At 40.7% G+C, this 24,139-nt stretch overlaps 1 protein-coding gene across 1 annotated transcript in view; it reads right to left on the bottom strand.

Annotated features, from left to right (window-relative positions):
* The window catches only part of PALS2 (protein associated with LIN7 2, MAGUK p55 family member), a 47,996-nt gene that overhangs the window by 6,622 nt on the left and 17,235 nt on the right, over positions 1-24,139 (bottom strand). Inside the window, exons 2-11 of the mRNA XM_066626991.1 lie at positions 20,617-20,735; positions 14,802-14,954; positions 14,202-14,354; positions 13,030-13,257; positions 10,162-10,293; positions 7,805-7,904; positions 7,226-7,294; positions 5,837-5,998; positions 3,886-4,088; positions 1,805-1,933 (exon numbers count right to left, since the gene is read on the bottom strand). Coding sequence (XP_066483088.1) covers positions 1,805-1,933; positions 3,886-4,088; positions 5,837-5,998; positions 7,226-7,294; positions 7,805-7,904; positions 10,162-10,293; positions 13,030-13,257; positions 14,202-14,354; positions 14,802-14,954; positions 20,617-20,733 — 1,446 coding nt within the window. The 5' untranslated portion in view covers positions 20,734-20,735. The remainder of the gene's footprint in view (positions 1-1,804; positions 1,934-3,885; positions 4,089-5,836; positions 5,999-7,225; positions 7,295-7,804; positions 7,905-10,161; positions 10,294-13,029; positions 13,258-14,201; positions 14,355-14,801; positions 14,955-20,616; positions 20,736-24,139) is intronic.

Raw genomic sequence — 24,139 nt, 5'->3', positions numbered from 1 at the left:
AACATCTTTTACACCAAAAAAACACCCAACAAGCCACTGAATTATCCGTGAACATAAACTAAGCAGGCAGAGTCAAAATGTAAATAGTTATTATAAGTCCAAAAGAAAAGGAATTAAATAAAATTTAGAGGGAAGGTGGGTAGAAAAAGTACAAGCAGGCTGATGGAAAATGCCTGAACTCAGCTGGAAAGCTCAAATGTGATCAAATGTATATTGTAAACGAGGGGCCACGCCATATCTGCAGATCCTGCATCCATTGTTTCAGTGAACCGCAGATGCAGTTGGGCCCTCCATACCCTCCAGAGGGTAGGGACATCCCCAGTATCCAGAGATTCAGATATCTGTGAGGGGTTCTGGAATGGTACCCTGCCGCAGATATGGGACCCTTTAATGGTCAACTCCCAGCAGATGAAGCAGGAATGCTACTCGGGAATAAAGCCTGCAAATCACTCTCTAAGGTGGTTAAGTTTGCAAGTAGCATTGCACTGAAAAACAAAATGAACAGTCTAAGCAGAAATATGGTTCCTATCCTAGCTACTCGCATTGTTCAAGGAATCTGTTCCCTGCACTTACTGGAGAGTAAGCAACTGCTTTCTGTGTCCCAGCATGAAGGTTCTCACAGCAGATTGGCAGAAAGGCATCCCTGAGCTTGAGCTTAAAACCTAGGATTTTTTATGATCTCATCAGGATCATGAGAGGAATGGAGCCCACCTGGATTCTCTATTCCCACCATTTATCTAGACCAGTGATTTTAAACCTTTTTTGTCTCACAGCACACTGACAGGGTACTAAATTGTAAAGGCACACCATCAATTTTTTGACAATTGACAAGGCACATCATGCTGTTGGTAGGAGGGGCTCACATCCCCCAATGGCCCTAGTAATAAGTGACCTTCTCCCAAACTCCTACAGCACACCAGTGTGCCAAGGCACAGTGCTTGAAAATAGCTGACCTAGACAGACAGGTATGCTGCCCAAACGACAGGCATATCTCCACCAGGCATATCTCTACCCCAGTGTTTCTCAAAGTGTGGGTCAGGACCCACTGTTAAGTGGGTCCCCATTCATTTTAATATTTTATTTTTAATATACTTGACTTGATGTGATCATGGTATGTGACTGCATTTGGGGAAATGTTACAGATCTGTACTTTTAACAAGCTACTATGTATATTCTTTTGACAATGATAGTCAGTGGGACTTTGGGTAAGTGTGGGTAGGATTGCAGTATAGGATTGTGAAAATTTTTCCTGCTTATGGTTACGCTTAAGAGCTCACTTACGGTTATGACATCACTTCTGGTGGGCCTCGACAGATTCTCATTCTAAAAAGTGGGTCCCGGTGCTAAATGTGTGAGAACCACTGAGCTACCCCATACAGAAGACAGACCCCAATCCACAGCCAACCCATGGCTGGGGGATAATAATGGAGCTTCAAACAAAGAATGTATGCTGCAGGTTGCTGATTTCTGAGCTGCTGGTTGACTGTTGCACTTGCACAAGAGAGTCTGGGGAATTAGTTATGTCCAAAAATAAGGAAACATGGGCAAAAACTAGGACACTGTCATACCAACCACGTTTCAGTCAAGGAAATGTGCCATGGATGAGTACACCTAAGGTCTCAGGTGAATATAAAGTATCTTACATTCAAAGGAAGATCAGTGTAGTAATAACTAACAGCAAGTGTATGGAGTACACAGATAAGCAAGGGGAGAACATCAGGGTCTGAATAAAACCATTGCTGTATAAGGCACAGCTTTCAATACAAAAGTTCATAGACATTTTAAAAAGATACATTTTCCTTACTGTTAGAAGCTTGGTTGTAATTCCTGCTTCCACCACAGCTTTGTGCATGGCACGCAATGTCTCCAGCTCCGGAGCTGCAATAAACACTACATACGGCATAAACTCCGATGTTCGCAATATTTTCAGTGCCTGGAGAACAGAAAATAAGTCAAATCACAAAGCAGCCCGAACCTCAGGCAGAGAGCCATATTAGCATAACACAAATTCATATACTAACAGTGCAATGCCATACAGGTTTACCTACAAGTCCCACTTGTTCTATGGGTCTTACTTACAGGCAAGTGTGTGTATGAGTGCAGTTTAAGAAGTGCTTTGTGCACTGCACCATTCTATAAAATTGCTACCTTCTTTATCTTTTCCTTCAGTTCGCTTTTACATTGTTCATATGGAATTGTAGAACTGGAAGAGACCTACGAGATTATCAAGTCCAATCCCCTGCACCAAAATTCCAGTCAAAGTAGACCTTTTATTCTCCTTCCTTCTTTTCCTTTTGCAAATGCTGCTGCAGCCTGGTTCTGCTTTGCAAATGCTTCCAAAGCAGGTCTGTTTTTTTTCAACACCAGGATGGGATCCTCCTTTCCATTTGAAATAAAGTCCCAGGCTACGATTCAGTGCACTATTATTCAAGAACACCACCCATGGAAAGCAATGGGTCTGCTTCTGAGTAAAAAGGGTTGCAAATATCTCATCTCTCTGCTGTGAATTGAATTGCACTCTCAGTTAGGTGTTATGGGTTGTATGTAGAGCTTCTGGCTTAAAGCACCAGATACCTTAAAGGTGGATTTGATTCATGGATCTCCTGCAGTGGTTCCCAACCCTTTTCACTTGCATATACCTTGGCAGCCTATTTCCATAAATTGTACCCGTCATATTAGCAAAATGTTTGTAATAATACAAGCCCTCATCTCCTCTCAGACTTCATGTATTCATCACATATTTTCTCTTTTCATCTGTTTGAAGAACAGAAGACTCTGCCTTTGCAATGTTTTGCACCAGAAGTGTCCTGAGAAATTCTGGGTGATTGATCACTTTCCATATTATGTTTCAGCTTTTTTATTGTGCTGGTTTTCAATTACTGGTTCATACATGAATTGATGACCAAAAACTAGCTATTGGTGGGGCTTTCACAGCCAACTAGCTACCTTCGTTCCTGCCTTGCTGGTCCTTGCAAGGCATTCTGGAGCACAACCTGCCTTTTTTTGCCATTATTCCATTCTTTTTCAAGTACCCCTAAAGGTCCTGTTGAGTGTCCCTAGGAGTACATGAATACCAGGTTGGGAACTACTGTTTTACTGGTATGTTGTTTCCAGTGCACTTACTCTGATAGTGTTTACAAAAGGTGCTGAAGACCAGAATTTAAAAAGAATAAAAATGTATCTTATGATCTTTTACTATGTTTTTAATATATTCATTTAAATAAATAAAGACTACAAATCTTAGGTAACAATTAGTGGTATGTTATTTTTCAGGATTTGGCCTTGGGTAAAATCAGACAAAACTATAGTCAGACTAAGTTTATGTTTAATATCCCCTAAGTTTAAAAAAACACCCCCGACTTATCCAAGGGTCATAGAAAATTCCATAATTGTTGGCTCAAAACCTGCCTTCGGCTTATCTGAGGGATCGACTTATAGGCGGGAGTCTGCGATATGTCGCCTCTTGGGCATGTCTTCTCCAAAATAAGACTGCCTAACTCCTTCAACCTTTCCTCATAGCATATGGTCTCCAACCCCCTCAAAATCCCAGTCCCCATCCTCTGAAGCTGCTCCTGTTTGTCAGTATCCTTGGTGGGCTCTGACTAAAGCAATACTAGTCTTGTAATCTGAATACTAGTGTTGATGCAGACTAGAATTACATTCACCTTCTTTGCTGCTGTGTCACAAATAGGAATAGCAAGTATAAGACTTTAACACATCAGGGGATAAATGCAATGCATTCCTTTACTTCTTTCCGTAATGATTGCAGAAGATTTCCCCCACCCCCCTGCCAAAATCAGATCTTGTCGTGACATTACATGTCATTGGGCTACTTTAAAGGAAGACTCTTTCCTTCTACTGGCATAGAGCAGAACTCCAGCATACCTGTGGATTCACATCTAAGATACATGTCCTTCCAGTCTGAACCACTTCAAGGATGGAATCTATTTTGGTGCCATAGAGGTTGCCTTCATACTCCCCATGTTCTAAGTATCTGCCAGCTTTAATATCCAACTCCATTTCAGCTCGGGACACAAACCTGTATGCTTGCCCATCTTTCTCATCATCCCTTGGCTTCCGTGATGTAACTAAACAAATAGAAAAAAGCAAGACAGGCAAGTCATGTGCATATTCATACAATAGAATCTTACAGAAATATGTTTTAACTCCTGCAACATTTGTAACAGAGGGGTCCCATATCCGCAGATTCACTTATCCATGGATCGGATTAGCCCGCCCCCCCCAGCACGCATATTCCTGTGTGCACACCCTCTGGAGGTGAGGGGAGCTCAGCAGGGGCCAAGCTAAGACTGAGCTCTGAGGCAAAAAAAAACCCCCAAAACAACGCAATTCTGATTTCACAGAGAAACCAGAAGTATCATTTTTAATGCTTTATTGGATGTTGCATTTTTTTTTGCCTTCGCTCAATCTTAGCTTGGCAGAGGCCAGGGACAGACATCCTTGGCCTCTTCCAAGCTCAGAGGCCCTTCTGTGAGTGAGGGGAGCAAGTTTCCCCTTTCCTCTGGGGGGGTGGCCCCCCGGGACTGCGGGGACAGGCATTCACCTGTATTTGGTTTCAGCTATCCACAGGAGTTCTAGAATGGAACCCCTGCGGATAAGGGGGCACAACTGTAAATTCTAAACATAGACTTCCAGCTCTCTTATTTGCTTAGAATTGCAGTAGCACTTGGGGTACTGGATGGTGCTTTCATTTCCAAACTTCTATTAACAGTGAAAAACAATTCATCACTAAGTTGTTCCAAACACTTCTCTTATTCCTCACAACCATGTTTTTGTCAGCAATTCTAACCTTTGAATTACATCACGGATACAAAGAGCACAAGTTCAGACAGACTATGAACAACATACTGTTCCAACAGCAGGAAAAAGAAAACAGGAGAGGTCAACAAATGAAGCAGAAGAAAAACAAGAGGTTCCTTAAACGGAACATGAGCGCTCCATTTATAATATTTTTTTAAGTTACTACTTCATATTATTTTACAATTTAAAGAGTTTTTTTTCCACATCAAAAGTAACCTGAAGAGTAAAAACGTTTAATGACAATACCTGCTACCCAATTTGTTAATCTTTTAAACAAAAGACTTTGAAATTGGAACTAAAGAAACTCTTACAAAACGCATAGCCTCATGCTATTCATGTTTGCTCTGAAGCAGTGGTTCTCACACATTTAGCACTGGGACCCACTTTTTAGAATGAGAATCTGTCAGGACCCACCAGAAGTGATGTCATGACCAGAAGTGACATCATCAAGCAGAAAATTTTTTAACAATCCTACCCACACTTACCCAGGAATAAGTCCCATTTACTAACATTGTTAAAAGAATATACATAGTCGCTTGTTAAAAGCACAGGCCTGTAACACTTCCCCAAATGTAGTCACATACCATGGTAGCATCAAGCCTAACATATTAAAAATAAAATACTGAAATGAATAGGAACCCACCTGAAATTGGCTCACAACCCAACCAGTGGGTCCCAACCCACAGTTTGAGAAACACTGCTCTGAAGCATATTCCACTGAATTAAACAGGTCTTACTCCAAGTAAGGGTGCATAGAACAGCAGACACCTGCTTGCCGACACTCATTACCAAGTTTACAGAATACTATCCCCTTTGCACTAGAAACAATCTTATTATGAAATATCAGGGAAAGCTTAGTGCTACCTTGAGTTCTGCTTACATCACAACATGAATTAGCCTCACACTACCTCAGGGAAGGAAGGTAAAGATCACAATGAAGAAAATACATTTTTAGTTTATTAAATTTACACCTCCACAATAGCAAGGTGCCATAAAGAGTAAAATGGCAACTGACATGGCACTGTAGTTCCAAACTTTGTGGGATTCAGCACAATAAATCTGTTTTTCAAACTTCTCCGACCCACTCCCTGGGCTCCTATTAACACCAGCGTTTTTCTTTGAAATGGAGGCATTTTCGCTACTTCTTCATAGATCTGAATTTCATGACGGTCAAATTCTAGGCACAAGAGGGTATAACATTAAAAGCAAAACAGTATCATATAAACATTTCAAAACATTACAGACTAGAGTTACAGGATATTTTCTCTGCAATAACTTTCTCTAGACAATATGCTATTTTGGAACTATTATTTCAATGTTTACTGGGCATTTGGAAGTTTGACTTTATTAGTCTGTTCCTAAAGCACATTAACAATGGATGAGTGACGGCACAATCCTATTGAACTTTCCAGTGCCAATGAGCCACAATTCAGCCACAAGGTAAGGCAACAAATGTTCCCTTGCCTTGATGAGGCCTCCATGACTGCCCCCCCCCACTGCAGGATGCAGTGCATGCCCCCTTGGAATGGCTGTATCAGTACTGGAAAGTTGGATAGGAATGGGCCCTTAGGCCCACAAGTAGGTTGTACATTGATCTAAGGTGGGTCACCCCAGTATAATTGCCATAATTTTTTGTTTAGATTTTTTTTTTTAAACAGTGCAAGAGACAGGCAAGTAGAGGCCAGAAGACAGCACCCTAAGAGTTCCTACAATCTCCTCTGTGGGAAAGCACCCAAAATGTCCCAAATTCAATTCTGGGTATTTCCAGGTAGGGCTGGGGGAGGAGGGAAACACTACTCTGAAACTCTTATGGACTGCTGCTAGTCAGGGCAGACTATACTGAACTAGATGGACCAATGCTTTGATTCAAGTATAAAACAGTTCTAGTACCTTAAATATTTACTTAGAGGAAATTGTGGCAGCCACTGTTTCTTACTCAAAGATGAGAAAAAATGCCCTGCAAGAATTCCTTCATCTTCAGGATTATTAGAGAGGTACAGAAACCCTACTGTCTTTTGCATCTGGTCACATTGAAAGATGTGTATGTAAAGTGTTAAAAAAATTAAATGAATCTCATGTTGCAATTTGGCTGGGGGAAGTGTCCTGTTTCTGATAAAGTTGACCACCACCAGGTTCTCCATAGTCAGTAAGCACTAAAAAATTGGACCAACAGAACTGCAAAGTACCCTACAACTGAAAGCACAACAAAAAATATTGCAGCCTTACTACCCAAAGAGCATTGTTTTAAAATTTGTGTTTGCTTCTGATTTAGCCAATGCGTACACAAATTTGTACACAACATGCTAAGTTTGAATTAGGATACTTCAGACTGTACAACTTGTTAAACATATTCCTTTTGAATTATTCTGTTGATATGTACCATTTAATTCTGAAATTAAAATACCTGCATTTCTAGTTGTAAGATACATCATCTTTTTCTTCTTTTTACTACTTATTGTTCCACAAAATGGGCCTGAAGGTAGAGATAAAAATTTAAAATACTAAAAAAGAAGCTTCTCATTAGGATTCATTAAATGTTGATTTTATTTGATGATTCAGAATGTTTTTATACATGCCATGAAAGACTGAAATGATCTTTAAAAGCAAAAGCTAGAATATCACACTTAAAATGTACTACTAACTTACTGTTAATAATAATAATAATAACTTTGATTTATACAGCTATTACAGGCACTTAAGGATGATCTAGCTTTATTACATATTAGATACACATTAACACAAAAGCAAAATTGAATGATCTACACTGAAATTCATTTTCCATTCAATATTGCCTACTTACCAGCAGGTGGCAGAAAAGGCTCAGCTATGTGCAAAATTAAGCATTTTAATGCTCACTTTTTGTTTTGAACAAATAAGGAATTTCAACACTACTGAAAGTATCCCTGCACTCCCACTACTCATACCTGCTAGATCCTGCAGATAGAAAAAGTGATGCGAAGAACCACACTGCTGTGCACCTTACCTGAATTGTCCCAGTCTCGTCTAACAAATGCTTTCCTCTTTTCTTCTAGGAATTGGCTAGGAATAAGTCCTGCACTTCCTCCTTCTTTGACATGGCTAGCCTGTAATCAAATTAAACATATTTAATGTGTCACCAATCCACAGTAGCCAACACATTACTCACACAAGAAACTACTTCATATCTGGTTCATCTTCCTCAACACTGACTAGCAGCAACTCTCCAGGGTTTCAAAAATAAATTTCTCTCTGTCTCATGTGGAAATATCAGGTATTTAACCTGGAACCCGCTGTATATGATCTGCCACTGAGCTACATCTCCTTCTCAGAATTTAAATATGCTGCAGTTGGATAACAAAACAGCATATTTAGAAACAATGCTATACTTCTTAAATGTACTACATTCCAATTCAGTGTCTGGTGACATGCCTGATTTTCTTTGTGGTTATTTCCCCCATTCCCACCTACAATTTGTTCTTCAAGCAGAGTTGCAATATTTGATTACCAGAAAGATTAAAACAAAACAAAAAATCCACTAAACATAAACATTCATTTCATAGGCTTATATTTCTAGTATGATTACGTGCACATATTTACTCAAGCAGTTCATAAACAGTTCTACGTATTTTATAGCCAAACATACTGGTGGAGCCTATTTATCCGTGTTAGTTCCATTTCGTGACTCGGCGTGATTAACAAAAAACTCATTGTGCTAAATTCCATAGAGTTAAGCAAATACGCAGTAGCCCGACACTTGGGTTGGTAGGAAACTAAGGCAGCTGTTATCAAACCCCTCCCCTCCCCTCCGCTCCTGCGCCTCCCCTTCCTCCGCTCCATACTCAGCCCTACCCGTTGCCAGCTATCCCTGCTTCTTTCACAGGTGGGATGCTGAGCTTTTAAGAGTCCAGTCCTATGCATTTCTACTCAGAAGTAAGCCCCATTGTAGTCAATGGGGCTTACTCCCAGGAAAGTGTGCAGAGGATTGTAGCCTAAATCTCATGCTTTGCTTGCTGGGAAGGCTTGCTTGCTGGGCTGTTTTGTTTCCTTAGGCTGGAGCATGGACAGCCTGCACCATCGGGGGGGGGGGCAATTCGGCAAACACTCCCTGGGTTTTTTAAATCCCATCCCATCTGTTGCTACCGCACCTGCCAGTGTGTGTGTGTGTGTGTGTGTGTGGTTATTTCCCTGCCTGTGCCAGTCGGAGACTTTTTGCAGTGTTTTGGGCTTCTCACTGTTTGAGTGAGAAGTCAGCTGCAGGGCAAAGGAGGCAAAGGTGTGTGCGACTTTCAGTTCCCCCCACCCCATTTGCACCTGTATTTAGCCAGAACAGGTTCTACTAAAACACACTTCTCATAACTTAAATACTAAGAAAGAAATATTCCAAAAAGCAGTCTTCCTGAGACAACTGAATTTACTGTTAAAATGACAAAATGAATTTGCAAAGCTAACACCCAAATGATACAATTTCTCTAATTTACTAGATTAAATTCATCCCATATTACAGGCTTGATTTTTTAAAATAACTCTGAAGTTATAATTCAAGCTTTCCTTTTCCTGGCTGTATGAGCTGATCTCTCATTCAGATTCAGGAATTCCTGTCAATGTTGACAAAAGCCAATAATTTCAGAAAATTATGCAAATTGCATAATTACAGTAAAATAAACTATGTGAATAAAATCCAGTGGTGTTCCTGGGTTTCTCTGTGCCTGGGGCCTGCCTTTTTTTTCTGCTGCCCCCCACCCCATTCCTGACCTGGAAGTAATTGTGGCGATGTCATCATGTCACTGCAATTGCTTCTGGAATTGCATCAGAATGCAAGCCTATTCCCAGTGCGATTCCATGCCACTTTTCTTGATTTGAAGCTAGAAAGCTGCCTTTTACATATCTTAGTCAAACCATTAATAATCTAACTCAGTATTGCTGACACTGACTCCAGATTATTTTTCTCTGCCCTAGTTGGAGTTGTCAAGGGTTGAACTTGGAATCTTTTGCATGCAAAATGTGTTCTACACCACTGAGCGATGATCACTTCCATTAAGTTCAATGTGGCTATTTGGAATGGATGGATTAATGATTTGATCCAGGATGGCAATTAGTTTTATGTAATACTTCTGAAACCTTGGAAATGAATATACAAAAAAACTGCTGCCTATAACTGAAGTTTGAAAATAATCCCTTGTGACATTCAGACATAAACAGATCAGTCTTTGAAAATACATATTTAAGTATGAAGACTTTGTACAGAGAGAAAATAATTAATTAAGAAGTGGAACTTATGTCAAATCAATGCAGTTTCTAACACTTCTAGAGAAGGCAGATTTAATACCACATAAATTTACATAACATTTAACATTTTCTAACCTGCCACCAATTTGGGTCTTCCCGATTTACAATCTGAAGAATTTCTCCCTTGGAAAATTTGAGACCTGCTTCTTTGCATGGAATCAGGTTGTCATTATATGGATTATAATCAAAGTGACACTTCACAAATACCTGAAACAGATGTTAAATTTTAATAGCTTAAGATACTAGGATTCCAACAGACTTAAAAATACTTAGCAAGTTCACAAATTGCTAATAGCTTAATCTTTTGACTTTATTAAAATAAGGACTACAGAGAACAGTTTTTAAAAGAATTAAACCTCTAGTAAAGGTGAAAAAAGTGAGCAGTCAGGCATATGTTAGTAATTTAAGCTTAGCATTGCTATACTGAAGTACTACCATAAACAGTCTCAACCATCACTCAAAAAAGAGAGGGTGGGCTCCAAATGCTGTTAAGATAAATGGGAACTATGCTTAATTTACAATTAAGAGTGCCATGACTCAGTTTTTTTGGGGAAGCTCACATCACTTATTTTGAAAAAATTCTAAATGTATATGGAAAATTTGCAGTTGATCAGTGGCAAGAGTCTGAATGGGGGGGGGGGCTGGACAGCAGAGTCTGGCATAAAACCCTTCTGCTGCTATCACTACCCTCCCACAAGTTTTTTTTTTTAAATTATGTGCACATTAGTGCACACCCACCCACAAGTGGGTTGGAGAGAAGTAGCCAAGTCTGGCATAAATCCCCATTCACCCGCAGATGGAGAGTGAACCAAGAAGAGCCAAATCTCCTTCTGCCCCTTTCTCTTACCTACAACTTTGGCTGTCCTGGCACAGCCTCCTTGCTTACCTGGCCCTGTTTAAAATGCTGGCCATGCTCCAACTCTTCCAGGTCACTGTAACCACCATCTGGAGGAGCAAGGAGGCTCCATCCAAGGCAGCCAGAAGTGTATACAAGAAATAGGATGGGAACCTCTGCCTCTCCATCACCTGTTTCACTTGGCTGCTCTCAGCAAACTGACAGGAAGACAAAGGTGCTACAACTGGTTTCCACCCTTCTTCCTAGGGAAGAAAGGAACTGCCACTACCCAGATCATCTTTCCATTCACTCTGAACGAGAGAGAAGGAAATCAACATGCAAACTGAAGCATCTCCATGTGCAGCAGAATGGAGGAGGCAGCAGAAAGACACAGAGTGGAGAGCCCTTCTTCTCTCATTTTGTTGTCTCCTTGCACTCCCTGCCGTATGCAAGGACTTCAGGTGCACCTGCCCTGGCACCACCTGCTTCAAACAGCTATGAATGGCATAATAAGCCCAAACGTGTAGGTTTTAGAACAAGGAACAAGACAGTCTTAACCTTATGTGAATTCATGTTAATGTTCTAAAGGAGTATTTTAAAATGAAATTTGTTTTACATTAAGTTCTTGGTAGGCTACTATAGCATATACAGGTTCTTCTCACTCTCACTCAGTTTTATAAATGAAAGTCAAAAGACTTTACGGTGTCAGAAAAGTTTTTTTTTCCCTGCCAGAAACTCATTGCCCAAAGATTTGAGCTTTTTCAAAATGTCTGACAGCCCACATTTCATATGAAATATTAGCACTTTCCAAACATGTTATGTTTACTCTTGTGGGATTGAAAGAAGTATTTTCCTTCCACCCCATTTTTTCAGCAGTCCTCCTTCTAGATGCACACACTTTTTAGAGACTGACTTTTCTTCTCTACTGTACAATTTGACATCTGGACTATAGAGAATAAACCACACAGTAGTGGCTTCCAGTCTTTTGTTAGTATCATGTAGACTTCAAATACTTTTCTACATCTTAGGCTTATGAAGTAGAGAGAAAATTGTAACTCCATCACAAACCAAGAATTTAGAGATGAAAAATTCACACACCCCAAAATTAAAATACAGGCTGAGCCTCATTATTCGCTTGGGTTCTTTTCCCAGAACTCACTGTGGATGGCAAAAAACAAACTAAAGCAAATCCATTTAAAAAACAAAAGCTCCCTTGATCCGGTGATTTAAAAACAGTCTTGCTGACTTTTGTGATGTAAGATAAGAGTCCTTAAAATAATCCATCAATCAGTACTCCTCCAAGCACTCAGAAAGGCGCTTCACTCAGCCCCTCCCTTCACCAATGCAAAGTGATCACCTTTCTTTCACATGCTCAGGGGGAAGGGAGAGGTCGTCTAGAAGAGAGAAGGATTGATGGATTGTCAAGTCAGCTGCCCTCTGTCTCTCTCATTAACGAGGCTATTGTTACTGTTCAGTTTTTAAAATTGATTTTAAAGGGGTCCATTTTTCCCCTTTTCCAGGGATCAGCACATTCATTCTCATTTGCAGTGGCCATTCGTGTTGAATCAAATCCATGTATAAAAGATCCATGTATAATAAGGTTGGACCTGTACATTATTTCAATTGTGAACCATACATAGTTATTAAGCAAAAATTATGGGTCAGTAAATGCAATGCATATGTTCATTGAAGAGGACTTGAAAACTCTTGGAAGAAAATAGTTAAGGAGCTTAATATGAAGGCCTCTCGTGTGTAATAATGTTCAACAACTGTACAGCTGGATTTTCTACTATGTATTCACACAGAAGCACCAGTCACTCACAGATTCCTAAATGTGCATTCTGAGTAAAAAACCCTGTGTTCAATCTTGGCATATTACAATTCACACAAAGGAAACTCTAAACTGAATGAACTGCCAGATTGATGGACCTGGAGATAAAAGATTACAGGTATACCCGAGCCAACATATTTGACTAGAACGAGGGAAGATAAATATTCATTTATGATTTAACAGGTGGTCTGGATTATCTACTGGAATGATCAAATTCCATCAAAAGTCTGAGCATTTTTTCTTTATATAGGTTATAGTTAAACACAATACTACTGACCTGTTGGGGAATAATATTATCTCTGTAGCTGGGAAGAATCTTCAGAGTGACACTACCACTAATATTCTTCAGAAGTTCTTGTAACTCTTTTGGATTGTTTCCAACTTCATGACCATTAACCTCTTTAATGATATCACCCACATGCAGAAGACCTTGCCGATCTATCATTCCTCCATGAAGAATTCTTGCAATTACCAAATCATTATTCTCAACCCTAAATGTAACACCCTAAATGAACATTTGAAAGGCATCATTAAACATCAGAATTAGTCCCAGAAACACTCAGTCCATTTACAAAATCTCACAAAACTGTGAATTGTTACTTTCATTCATCATCAGTTAATACACGTACAGGCAGACCCCAAGTTAAGGGCATCCAACTTACAGATGCCAAAACAAGGACAGCCACATCACACTTTCACACAGGCATAGTCTCTTTGTTTCAACATTTTCACACAGGTGCATTAGCACTGGTTTGTAAGAGAGAGAGATGCTGCATTTTGGAGGTGCAGAAGCAGTAGGCAGAGCCAATACAGTACTTAACAGAACTATATTCATGTTTCACCCCAATACCAATGCAAACTGTAATCAGTTGTAGAATGTAAACTGCGAGTTGTAAAATGCAACTAACACAAATGCAGCTCCCCCATCTAAGTTGCCCTAAGGCCCATTTTAAACATTACAAAACAAAAAAAGCAGGGCTACTACATTGTGTATGTTCTCTGATTAACACAGGATGATTTAGACAAAATTGATCTGTCTTACAATGCAGCTATGAAAAATGAAAGTTTTAATTTTATATTAAATTTTTCTCTTCTCTCTCACAACTTGATGAGTTTCATATATCAGATATCACACATAAATAAGCTCTTCAGTTAATTAGTCTCCCATGATGCATTAACAAAACACATCTTCCAAGAGCTCTCTGCCCTCTCCTGTTAAAAAAAATCACTCCCCCCCCCCCAAAGGCTTACACTCCTTTGGTTGGCTAACGTATTAAACCAATGAGTTCCAGGTAGGTTTTCCTTCTCTCAACTCCACTTTTTTTGTACTTTTAAATAAAAAAAATTATCCTCTAACAGCTTTGATCAAAGAAAAGGAACAAACCAAGTTAAAAATATTCCTTCTCTATTTAAATGATGGGGAAACACAAGCTATCATTAAATACTCACTAGTGGCTCCCCTGCTCTTTTGTGAATGCCAAGTATACGAATAGCATCTACTGGTACAATTTGATTGTTCACTGAAGAGTTATTCATTTCTGGACTAGAGGGTGGAGATTCATAACACTTTGATGCCACAATATCATGCGCTTCCAAGAGTGACTGAAAAAGAGATGCAGAATGAGTAAGAGAGAGGGAAGAGTTTCTGTACTTCCCCCTAGCAAGTAAGTGTAGCTCTTCACAACCTGGAAGGGGAGGGGACACTGAACATTTCTATGACACAAGAGAAGAGTGCGACATTTCACAAGATCTATTCACATGTCAACTAATCTTTACTAATTTGCATTACCAGTTTATTTTTCCTTAACTAAAACAACAGTGTATGTAGGCCCCAATTCAGAACAGTTAGTCAGGACTGAATCCTGAATTAAAATCAAGACAAGTTAATCATAACTGTGAAACACTACTGATTTCATCAGGTTTATGCATAGCTAACCTCTGAATTGAGGTCACAATGCTTTGACTTAATGACAATTTAACATGTTTATATATTGCAACAGAATAAGTTTTTTGGTGTGTTTTTTAAATTGTTAAGATGGAAAGCCTTACCAGAAAATGTGGTTCCTTCAGGATGCCAACCAATTCTGCAATGTTTTCATCTTTGTTTATTAGTGGACTGATGTCTTCAAGAATCTCATTTACCAGTTCCAGATTGTTGTCACTTACAGCCTCAAGCTTAGAATCTTCCAGACGCTCATGAGCCTATGAAAATTACAGAACATTTAATAAAAGGAACAGTCCCTTTGATTCACCTTTTGTTATGAGGCTTCTCGCAGTTTCAACAACTCTGCTTCACTCACTGTATGGTTTCTGCTAAAAATTATTCTTTCAGAAAACAGCATGCTAGGATTTGCATGCCAAGACACAGCACATTTTGAAATGGTAGTTATCAAACAAGTGTCTCTAAACTTGAATATTAAAAGTCACATGTGCTCCTTCTGAACAGTGATTATGTCTCCCTACCTGTAGCAGTAATAGATGCTACAGTCAGCACAGAACTCCGTGGAAGCAATAAGACACATCTGCACTATAAAAACTGATTTAACAACAATTTTCTCAACCCAGTAGGATTTGCAATTCTGTGGCAGTTGTTAGTGATCTCCAACATGGCATTTTCAGCACTTTGTCCAAACAATTCCCAGGACTTCAAATCAAGATCATTTTGACAGTCCCTATGACGGGGCCCATACCAGCAAAATAAAGTTCAGGATCAAACTAAAGTCCTGCACTTGGAGGGGCACATATATAGGACTGGGGGGGGGGGGGAGAGAACCTGGCTTGGCAGCAGCATTTATAAAAAAGATCTGGGAGTATCAACAGGTCACAACCAAAATATGAGCCAAAATCTAAGGCAGCTGCCCCTTCTCCCCCCCCCCCCAAAAAAAAAACTTGGCTGTAGTGACTGGTACAGAGTCCAGACAAGTAAAAACATTCTATTCTGCACTTGTCAGAGCTCACCAGCAATGCTGTGTCCAGTTTTGGGGATCACATTTTATGAAAGACATTGATAGGTTGGAGATCAGAGAAGGGCAACAAAGATAGTGAAGGGTCTGGAAACCAAGTCTTAAGAGGAATGGTTAAAAGAGCTTAGGATGTTTTGTCTGGAGAAGATGAAGGGGAGATATGACTGATGTCTTCAAGCATCTGAAAGGCTGTTGCAGTGAAACAGTTGCACTTCATTGTGGAGGATTTTTCCTCCAATTCTGAGATGCTTCAGGTTCCAACAGAGCTAGCCAATCAAGGAGCCAGTGGGTGGCCCTAAAGAAAAGGCCATTAGGCCTGAATAGATTCTCTCTTTCCTGGGCACTCCTGACTGAGCAAGATGGAGGGCCTACTCTCTGGGGATCGGCGTGGAAGGCTGCTGGGGAGAGCCCCCCAGGGGGACCAAGTAATAACCAGTGACCATTCAGTTTATGCTGGTCTGTCCTCCCACTCCAGACGTTAGAAGCTCTTGGTAACTTCAGCTCAGGCTAGGCTAAGTTGTGATCCAGATTCTCAGCCAAGAATCCAGCAGGACTCGCACATGTGAGGTTTTCTTGCAGATACAGCACCATTTGGGTCACTTAGCTGTGAGCTAACAAGCCTGATTATATTGTTTTCCCTTCTGTTAATCCATTTGTTAATATAACCTCTATGTTTAAAACCATGTTCTGGGAACAGTGGATTTGTCAGCCTTCCTGCTCTGCAGATACTACTGTCAGAGTGGGTGCAACAAAAATCCTGAAAACTATTATTGGGGAAGGGTTTTGTTCAGGGAACCCCTCTGGGAACTGGATCTCTTAGCTGGTGGCAGCAGGCTAGATCTACCAAGTCTTGTCCCACTAAGCTGCACTTCTAAACCCAGAGTAAGAGTGGGAAATGGGAAGGGAATGAGTGCCTGACACTAGGCACTAGTGCCCTAGATCAGTGCGTGGTTGCTGGAAGCCCCCCAATGCTCTTTATGAAAGGAACTACTTTCTATGATTCCTTAGGACAGGGCTAGAACCAGTGTGTTGAAGAAGAAAAATTTCCTAACTCTTAAAAGCTATCTGGCACTGGAACAGTCTGCCTTGTGCAATTGTGGGCTCTGCCTCTGTGGGCTCACTTTGGAAATTTTCAAGCAGAGGCTGGATGGCCACCTGTTAAGCTTGCTATAATCAGCTCTACTGAGTATGGGGTCAGTCTACTCTAGATCATCTCCAAAGTTCCTTCCAACTTAAACATTCTATGAAAGCCATGGTTTTAAACAGACTTAAAAGTGATAAGAGATTAACAGCCGGATCCTCAGTATGAGCAGCATCATGCGCTCCATAAGGCATGTTGCAGCAGCCAGGGAGGCCAATGCCAGTCAAGACTGGGCCTCCACTCCAGAGGGAGGATGTCAAGCGCCCATTAGTGGTGAGTGCTCTGCTGCTTAGCAGGAAGGTGTTTCTGGGCTGGGGAAAGGTGGGGATGGGCAGCCCAGGATAGTTCAGGCCTTACCCTGGAAGGTGGTAAGGATGGCAGAAGAGGCTGGCGCCAAATCCCTTTCCTTCTTCCAAGACTTCCAAGACACAAGTCTCCTTGGCTCTGCGTCATCTAAACAGCTGTCACAGATCTGAGTACAGCCATCAGGGCCACTGGAGCTCTACATGAGGTAAGGGAATCAACTATTATAGCGCCACTGTGCAGCGCCAGGCAAGCATAGGATTGGGCCCTTAGTGATATTGGCAACGGAAGTTAATCTTGTTTCCCACTTTCTTCCTTAATACAGTTTCAAGTTCCACTATAAAAAATTAAACATTCATTTTCCAGTTAAAGACTAAATGGGCCTGCTCATTTTCCTGTAATTGAGGCACTGCTCTCTGTGCGAACATACGATCTTGATGTGAGGAAAAGTGATTCTAGGAAAGCATGAACCCCATATATTTAATAATTCCAGATTGTCAAAGTACAATAATCTCTCTTTTAAAAAAGGAAGCTACCCCTTTAGAAAGAGAATTGAAGAGTTCTCATGATCTATAGTTTCCATCATAAGCACTGCTGAGATGGGTAGTCTGCTGTAACAAAAACAAGTGTTGTAGGACTCTGGAGGTTAACCTATGTATTTCAGCATAGGCTTTTATGAACTTAAGACTTTGTTGTTTCATGAGTAACAATCCACTTATCTCCTTGTAATTCAATTATACAAAGTGTATACAGTATTTATTTCATCTCCTCAGCAGCTACAAGTTTAAGAAAAACAAATCAATGTCCCTGATTGAAATGAAGTACAAAATACTGTGAGCGGATTCTATTATTACACAGTCATTTGCCTAAACCAGTTATTGTAAAATCATAGATTTAGAGTTGCTAGTGAATTCTGGATTTTATTTTTGGCACCATGTTAAAATGATCAGATAAACTGCTAAAAGAAATGGGCCCAAAAGGTTGACACTACTGGGTATGTAGAAGCCTCCGCTGACATGAGCCAAACTTTGCCTACCTCTCTTCACCCAGAGTCTTGCTAATGCAGGGAAGCACAATCCGTACTGGGAAGGGGACAGATCTCTAGCCCTCACTGCACATAGCTCCATGAAGTCCATCAGTAGCACAAATGGTCTAGGGCAGCAATTTTCAATCACTGTGCTGTGTTTGGGAGAGGGTCATATATTAGCAGAGCCACTGGGGGATGTGAACCCCTGGTTGATAGTGCAGTGTGCCTTGACAATCGCAAAAAAACTGATGCCCCTTAACAATTTTAGCAGCTTCTCAGAGATACAGATGAAAAAGATTAAAAATTGCTGGTCTAGAGACTTCAGAGCATCCAGCAATCCTACATTAGCAGGTCCCAAGCTAAACTTCATGCTACATTCTAGAGTTAATATTCTTTAACACATTGGTTCTCAAGTGTTTTAGTACTGGGGCCCACTTTTTAGAATGACAATCTGTCAGTGCCCCACTGGATGTGATGTCATGGCCGAAAGTTACATCAGCAATTTAGACTGCAAACCTAAGCAAGATCAGCCAAAGTTCCAATTACACAGCACACCTGGGCTGTTATTTTGCATAGCTTGGAATTCAAACATTCCAGCTCAGAACATAAGAACATAAGAACATAAGAACAGCCCCACTGGATCAGGCCATAGGCCCATCTAGTCCAGCTTCCTGTATCTCACAGCGGCCCACCAAATGCCCCAGGGAGCACACCAGATAACAAGAGACCTCATCCTGGTGCTCTCCCCTACATCTGGCATTCTGACTTAACCCATTCCTAAAATCAGGAGGTTGCGCATACACAGCATGGCTTGTACCCCATAATGGATTTTTCCTCCAGAAACTCATTATGCAACTTGTCCCTCAAAACGGCCACGGTACCAGAAGATTGGAGGATAGCAAATGTCACGCCTATTTTTAAAAAGGGAAAGAGGGGGGACCCGGGAAACTATAGGCCGGTCAGCCTAACATCTATACCGGGTAAGATGGTGGAATGCCTCATCAAAGATAGGATCTCAAAACACATAGACGAACAGGCCTTGCTGAGGGAGAGTCAGCATGGCTTCTGTAAGGGTAAGTCTTGCCTCACAAACCTTATAGAATTCTTTGAAAAGGTCAACAGGCATGTGGATGCAGGAGAACCCGTGGACATTATATATCTGGACTTTCAGAAGGCGTTTGACACGGTCCCTCACCAAAGGCTACTGAAAAAACTCCACAGTCAGGGAATTAGAGGACAGGTCCTCTCCTGGATTGAGAACTGGTTGGAGGCCAGGAAGCAGAGAGTGGGTGTCAATGGGCAATTTTCACAATGGAGAGAGGTGAAAAGCGGTGTGCCCCAAGGATCTGTCCTGGGACCGGTGCTTTTCAACCTCTTCATAAATGACCTGGAGACAGGGTTGAGCAGTGAAGTGGCTAAGTTTGCAGACGACACCAAACTTTTCCGAGTGGTAAAGACCAGAAGTGATTGTGAGGAGCTCCAGAAGGATCTCTCCAGACTGGCAGAATGGGCAGCAAAATGGCAGATGCGCTTCAATGTCAGTAAGTGTAAAGTCATGCACATTGGGGCAAAAAATCAAAACTTTAGATATAGGCTGATGGGTTCTGAGCTGTCTGTGACAGATCAGGAGAGAGATCTTGGGGTGGTGGTGGACAGCTCAATGAAAGTGTCGACCCAATGTGCGGCGGCAGTGAAGAAGGCCAATTCTATGCTTGGGATCATTAGGAAGGGTATTGAGAACAAAACGGTTAGTATTATAATGCCGTTGTACAAATCTATGGTAAGGCCACACCTGGAGTATTGTGTCCAGTTCTGGTCGCCGCATCTCAAAAAAGACATAGTGGAAATGGAAAAGGTGCAAAAGAGAGCAACTAAGATGATTACGGGGCTGGGGCACCTTCCTTATGAGGAAAGGCTACGGCGTTTGGGCCTCTTCAGCCTAGAAAAGAGACGCTTGAGGGGGGACATGATTGAGACATACAAAATTATGCAGGGGATGGACAGAGTGGATAGGGAGATGCTCTTTACACTCTCACATAATACCAGAAGCAGGGGACATCCACTAAAATTGAGTGTTGGGCGGGTTAGGACAGACAAAAGAAAATATTTCTTTACTCAGCGCGTGGTCGGTCTGTGGAACTCCTTGCCACAGGATGTGGTGCTGGCGTCTAGCCTAGACGCCAGCAAAATGCAGACTTGGGTCCTTCTCTAACACACAGCCCCCCCCCCTTTCCAGCATCTCATCTTCCCACTTATCCAGGGCAAAGTACCATGTCCTTCTACCACAGGGAGCCCGTTCTGCCTGATAGCTCTGTAGCCTTATTTTCAGTTCTGTATTTTCAATGGTAGCTGAGCTAGGTGTTATGCGACCCACCTAGTGGGTCCTGACCCAGTGTTCGATAAACAGTTTTAACGGATAGACTTTGTTACCTTAGCAAGAGATCTTACAATAGGATTCTCCATAATTCCTTTTAAGAAAATAAGGTCTATTTCTTCAGCACCTGCTGATGGTGGCAAGTCTGTAAGGTTATCCAAAACTTGCTGCATTTCTGTTGAAAGGAAAAAAAAAACTATTAGCAACATGGGAGAACAGGAGGTCTGGTTGGTTTTTATTTTAATTAGATTAGATTTTTTTTAAAAAATCAATTAATTAGATTAGATTAAAAATTAGATTTTTATTTTAATTAAATTTAAGGAAATATAGTAAGCTTCTTTTCCTTAAAATTCAAAATTATACAAATTACATAATTTGATTCAGTTTTCCCAGGATATATTTCAAAATCTGTAACACAAGTACAAATTATTACCGTATTAATATTTGTATTATTATGATTGTATGATTTGTATTATTAAGTACAAATCAGGCACAAGCATAAACCGTCTGCACCAATGACACAACTGAAGTATGCTTTTTACTAGATTTGTAAATGAAATGATTAAAATATAGAACACGTGTAAGAGACCAGGTCAGGCAGCAGTGAACAGAGATAGAACTCATTTCCTTCTCCCCACTATCACCTTTTGTATTTTGAAATATTACACAGGAGCACCCAAATCAATCCATGACCAAAATCCCAGTGTCACTAAACTCAAGTGAAATACATGTGACTGAAGAGGAAAGATTCAGCTGAGGCTGTTCAGAAGTAAAACCCTTTTAGAGCAGTCCAAGCACACAAAAAGAAAGGAGGTAGGAGTCAAGGGAAAGGAGATAGGGTTCAAATCCCTTCTGTGAAAACGAGTAACATCTATGCTGCTGCTGGTAAAGGGCAATCCCAAAACACGACTTTGAGGCCATACTGAACAATTGGGATTACATTTTGTTCTTGACAGTTGCTTTTATTATGCAAGCTTTCCAACAGAATGCGTGGTTATTGAACACCTACATTTTTAATATCTCAAAAATCCATTTCAATTTCTAGCAACTCTTATTATATAGAACTTTTTAACCATTTAATGCCATTCTCAAAATAAGATGTATCACTCAGTAGCTCTCTAGTAACTATTTTTTTATAAGTTGCTATAACCACACCTTGCAATAAGTGTACCTTCATTTCCTTTTACCAAACAAGTTCTCTTTGAAAGCATATGTGGGAGGCAAATGACAGTCACATTATGCTTTCAGAGACTGACAGCAATATTCTTTTCTTTAGTGGATAGACAAAAGCCTGCTGCCAAGCACACTAAGGTTTCTCGAACATAATCTCAAACACTTATGCGAAGGTAAACAGAAACCATGAGAGCAATGAGAGGGAAACAGAAAATTCTAGTTATAAGTATTCAGATATGAAATTAGAGGATAGATCGAAAAGAAGTTCCAGGCACCAAAGTTGCTCTCAACACCTAAAAAAAATAGATGCTTCACCTAGATATTAGAAAATATTTTTCCAGGTCTCCTAGGGGAATTATGACAACCAGCACACACTGCATTTTTAAGGACACAGGTCTGTGAAAAACATTTCTCACATTTGTTTATGTGACATTCAAATTTAAAAGCAATCTTCACCACAGCTTCTGAAGCAACAGACAAATGTTTATGCAGTATCCCAAAATTTAACTACACTGGACATCAAATACACCAAGTGAAGAACAAAAGCTTTTAATTGTCAAAAGATATTTTTAGTTTGCAACAGGTAGGCATTTTATTCACTTGCACAAATTCAGTCCATTGTTTTGTGACAAATTCAATCCAAATAATTTAATATGCACACTTAAGACTCCCACAGGAGTTATGCATACAAAATCTGAAAAATTCATCTTTCCGCAACATACTATTCCAAAACTCAAATGAGACATCACCTAGCAGCTGTTCCTTCTGCCACGAATTATCTGAACAAAACTTACGCATATACATCCAAAAGAGAATAAGCTGCATCCCACTTCTACCATATTCTACTGCAATCTTGCTACCTTAGCCCAGCCTCCTGCAGTGAATGGTCTGTATTGGTCAACATCCTAGATCTCATCTTTTCCAAAACTCTTCTCAAGAGACAATATCTTCCTGCCCTGAGAAACAGCTCCCAGCTAAGCAGTCCCACATCTTGCTTCATATCTGCCTAAACAAGTTTGCATACATGAACATGATTTTATATAACTACACAGAGTAAAATGATAGCAGAGCACCTATGGTGACCAGCCACTGTTAGTATGTGCAACTAGAAAGCTCAGGAACACTAGTAAGGTGCCTGATGCATATGATATTGGAGCTCCCAAGGCTGAGCATCAGACAGAGGCCCAAACAAAACACTGTCAGATAAGTGGGTCATTAGCACTGTCTGACTGCCACTAGATAGATCACCAAGTCTTCAGATAGAAAATCCCCTCAGTTCTTCCACTTCAGACCATGTCATACACTATTTTACACTTCCCTAGCACTAAGATAGTGTTTCTCAAACTGTAGGTCGGAACCTACCAGGTGGTCCGTGAGCCAATTTCAAGCGGATCACATACACCTAACTCAGATGCCAATGAAAATACAGAGCTAAAAATACAGGGTACAGAGCTGCTCAGCAGGACGGGTTCCTCATGGTAGAGAGGCATGGTGCTTTGCCCTGAATAGGTGGGAAGATGGGATGCTGGAAGGGGGGGGGGCTGTGTGGTTTAACATCTAAGTGGAAATGTTTGAATTCCGAGCTATGCACAAGAACACTGTGTAATGGGATCTTTGACAGATTGGGGCTTAGTTTTAAAGCCTAACGGATGATGTCACATCCAGCCATAACATCACTTCCAGTGGGTTCCAACAGATTATCATTATAAAAAGTGGGTCCCAGTGCTAAATCATTTGAACACTCCTGCACTAAGATGTGGCCCAATTTGAGTCACAAAAAGTTGCTTCCACCAATTCCTTGGATGGTGTCTCATTTTTCCCCATCACTGGAACCAACACTAGCAAGGCATTTTCCCAGGACACAATGGTGTTGACAGCAATCCAAGCACACGGAGCTTTTGATCAGCAGACACCTGTTCTTTGTGATACATGTCATTTAAATTATATAAACAGGATAAACTATGGAGGGGACAGTCCTGCTTGCAGTTTGAACTACATGGATCACAAGCCAATTTCAGGCGGGTCCCCATTCATTTCAATGTTTTATTTTTAATAGATTAGACTTGGTGCTACCATGACTGCATTTGCGGAAATGTTACAGATCTGTACTTTTAACAAGCTACTATGTATATTCTTTTAACAATGATAGTAAATGGGACTTACTCCTGGGTAAGTGTAGGTAGGATTGCAGCCTAGGATTGTTAAAAATGTCCTGCTTTATGTCACTTCTGGTCATGACATCACTTCTGGCAGATCCTTACAGATTTTCATTCTAAAAAGCGGGTCCTGGTGCTAAATGTGTGAGAACCACTGCTCTGGAGGGTCAGATGTGGCCCCAGGCTGAGGTTTGGAGACCCCTGCATAGGAAGGACATAAATTCAGTTTGCCACCCCAAGTGCCATTGAC

The sequence above is a fragment of the Tiliqua scincoides genome, chromosome 5 (genome assembly GCF_035046505.1).
Source record: "Tiliqua scincoides isolate rTilSci1 chromosome 5, rTilSci1.hap2, whole genome shotgun sequence".
In the NCBI taxonomy this organism is placed as follows: Eukaryota; Metazoa; Chordata; class Lepidosauria; order Squamata; family Scincidae; genus Tiliqua; species Tiliqua scincoides.
This window is presented reverse-complemented; position numbering and strand designations above follow the sequence as displayed.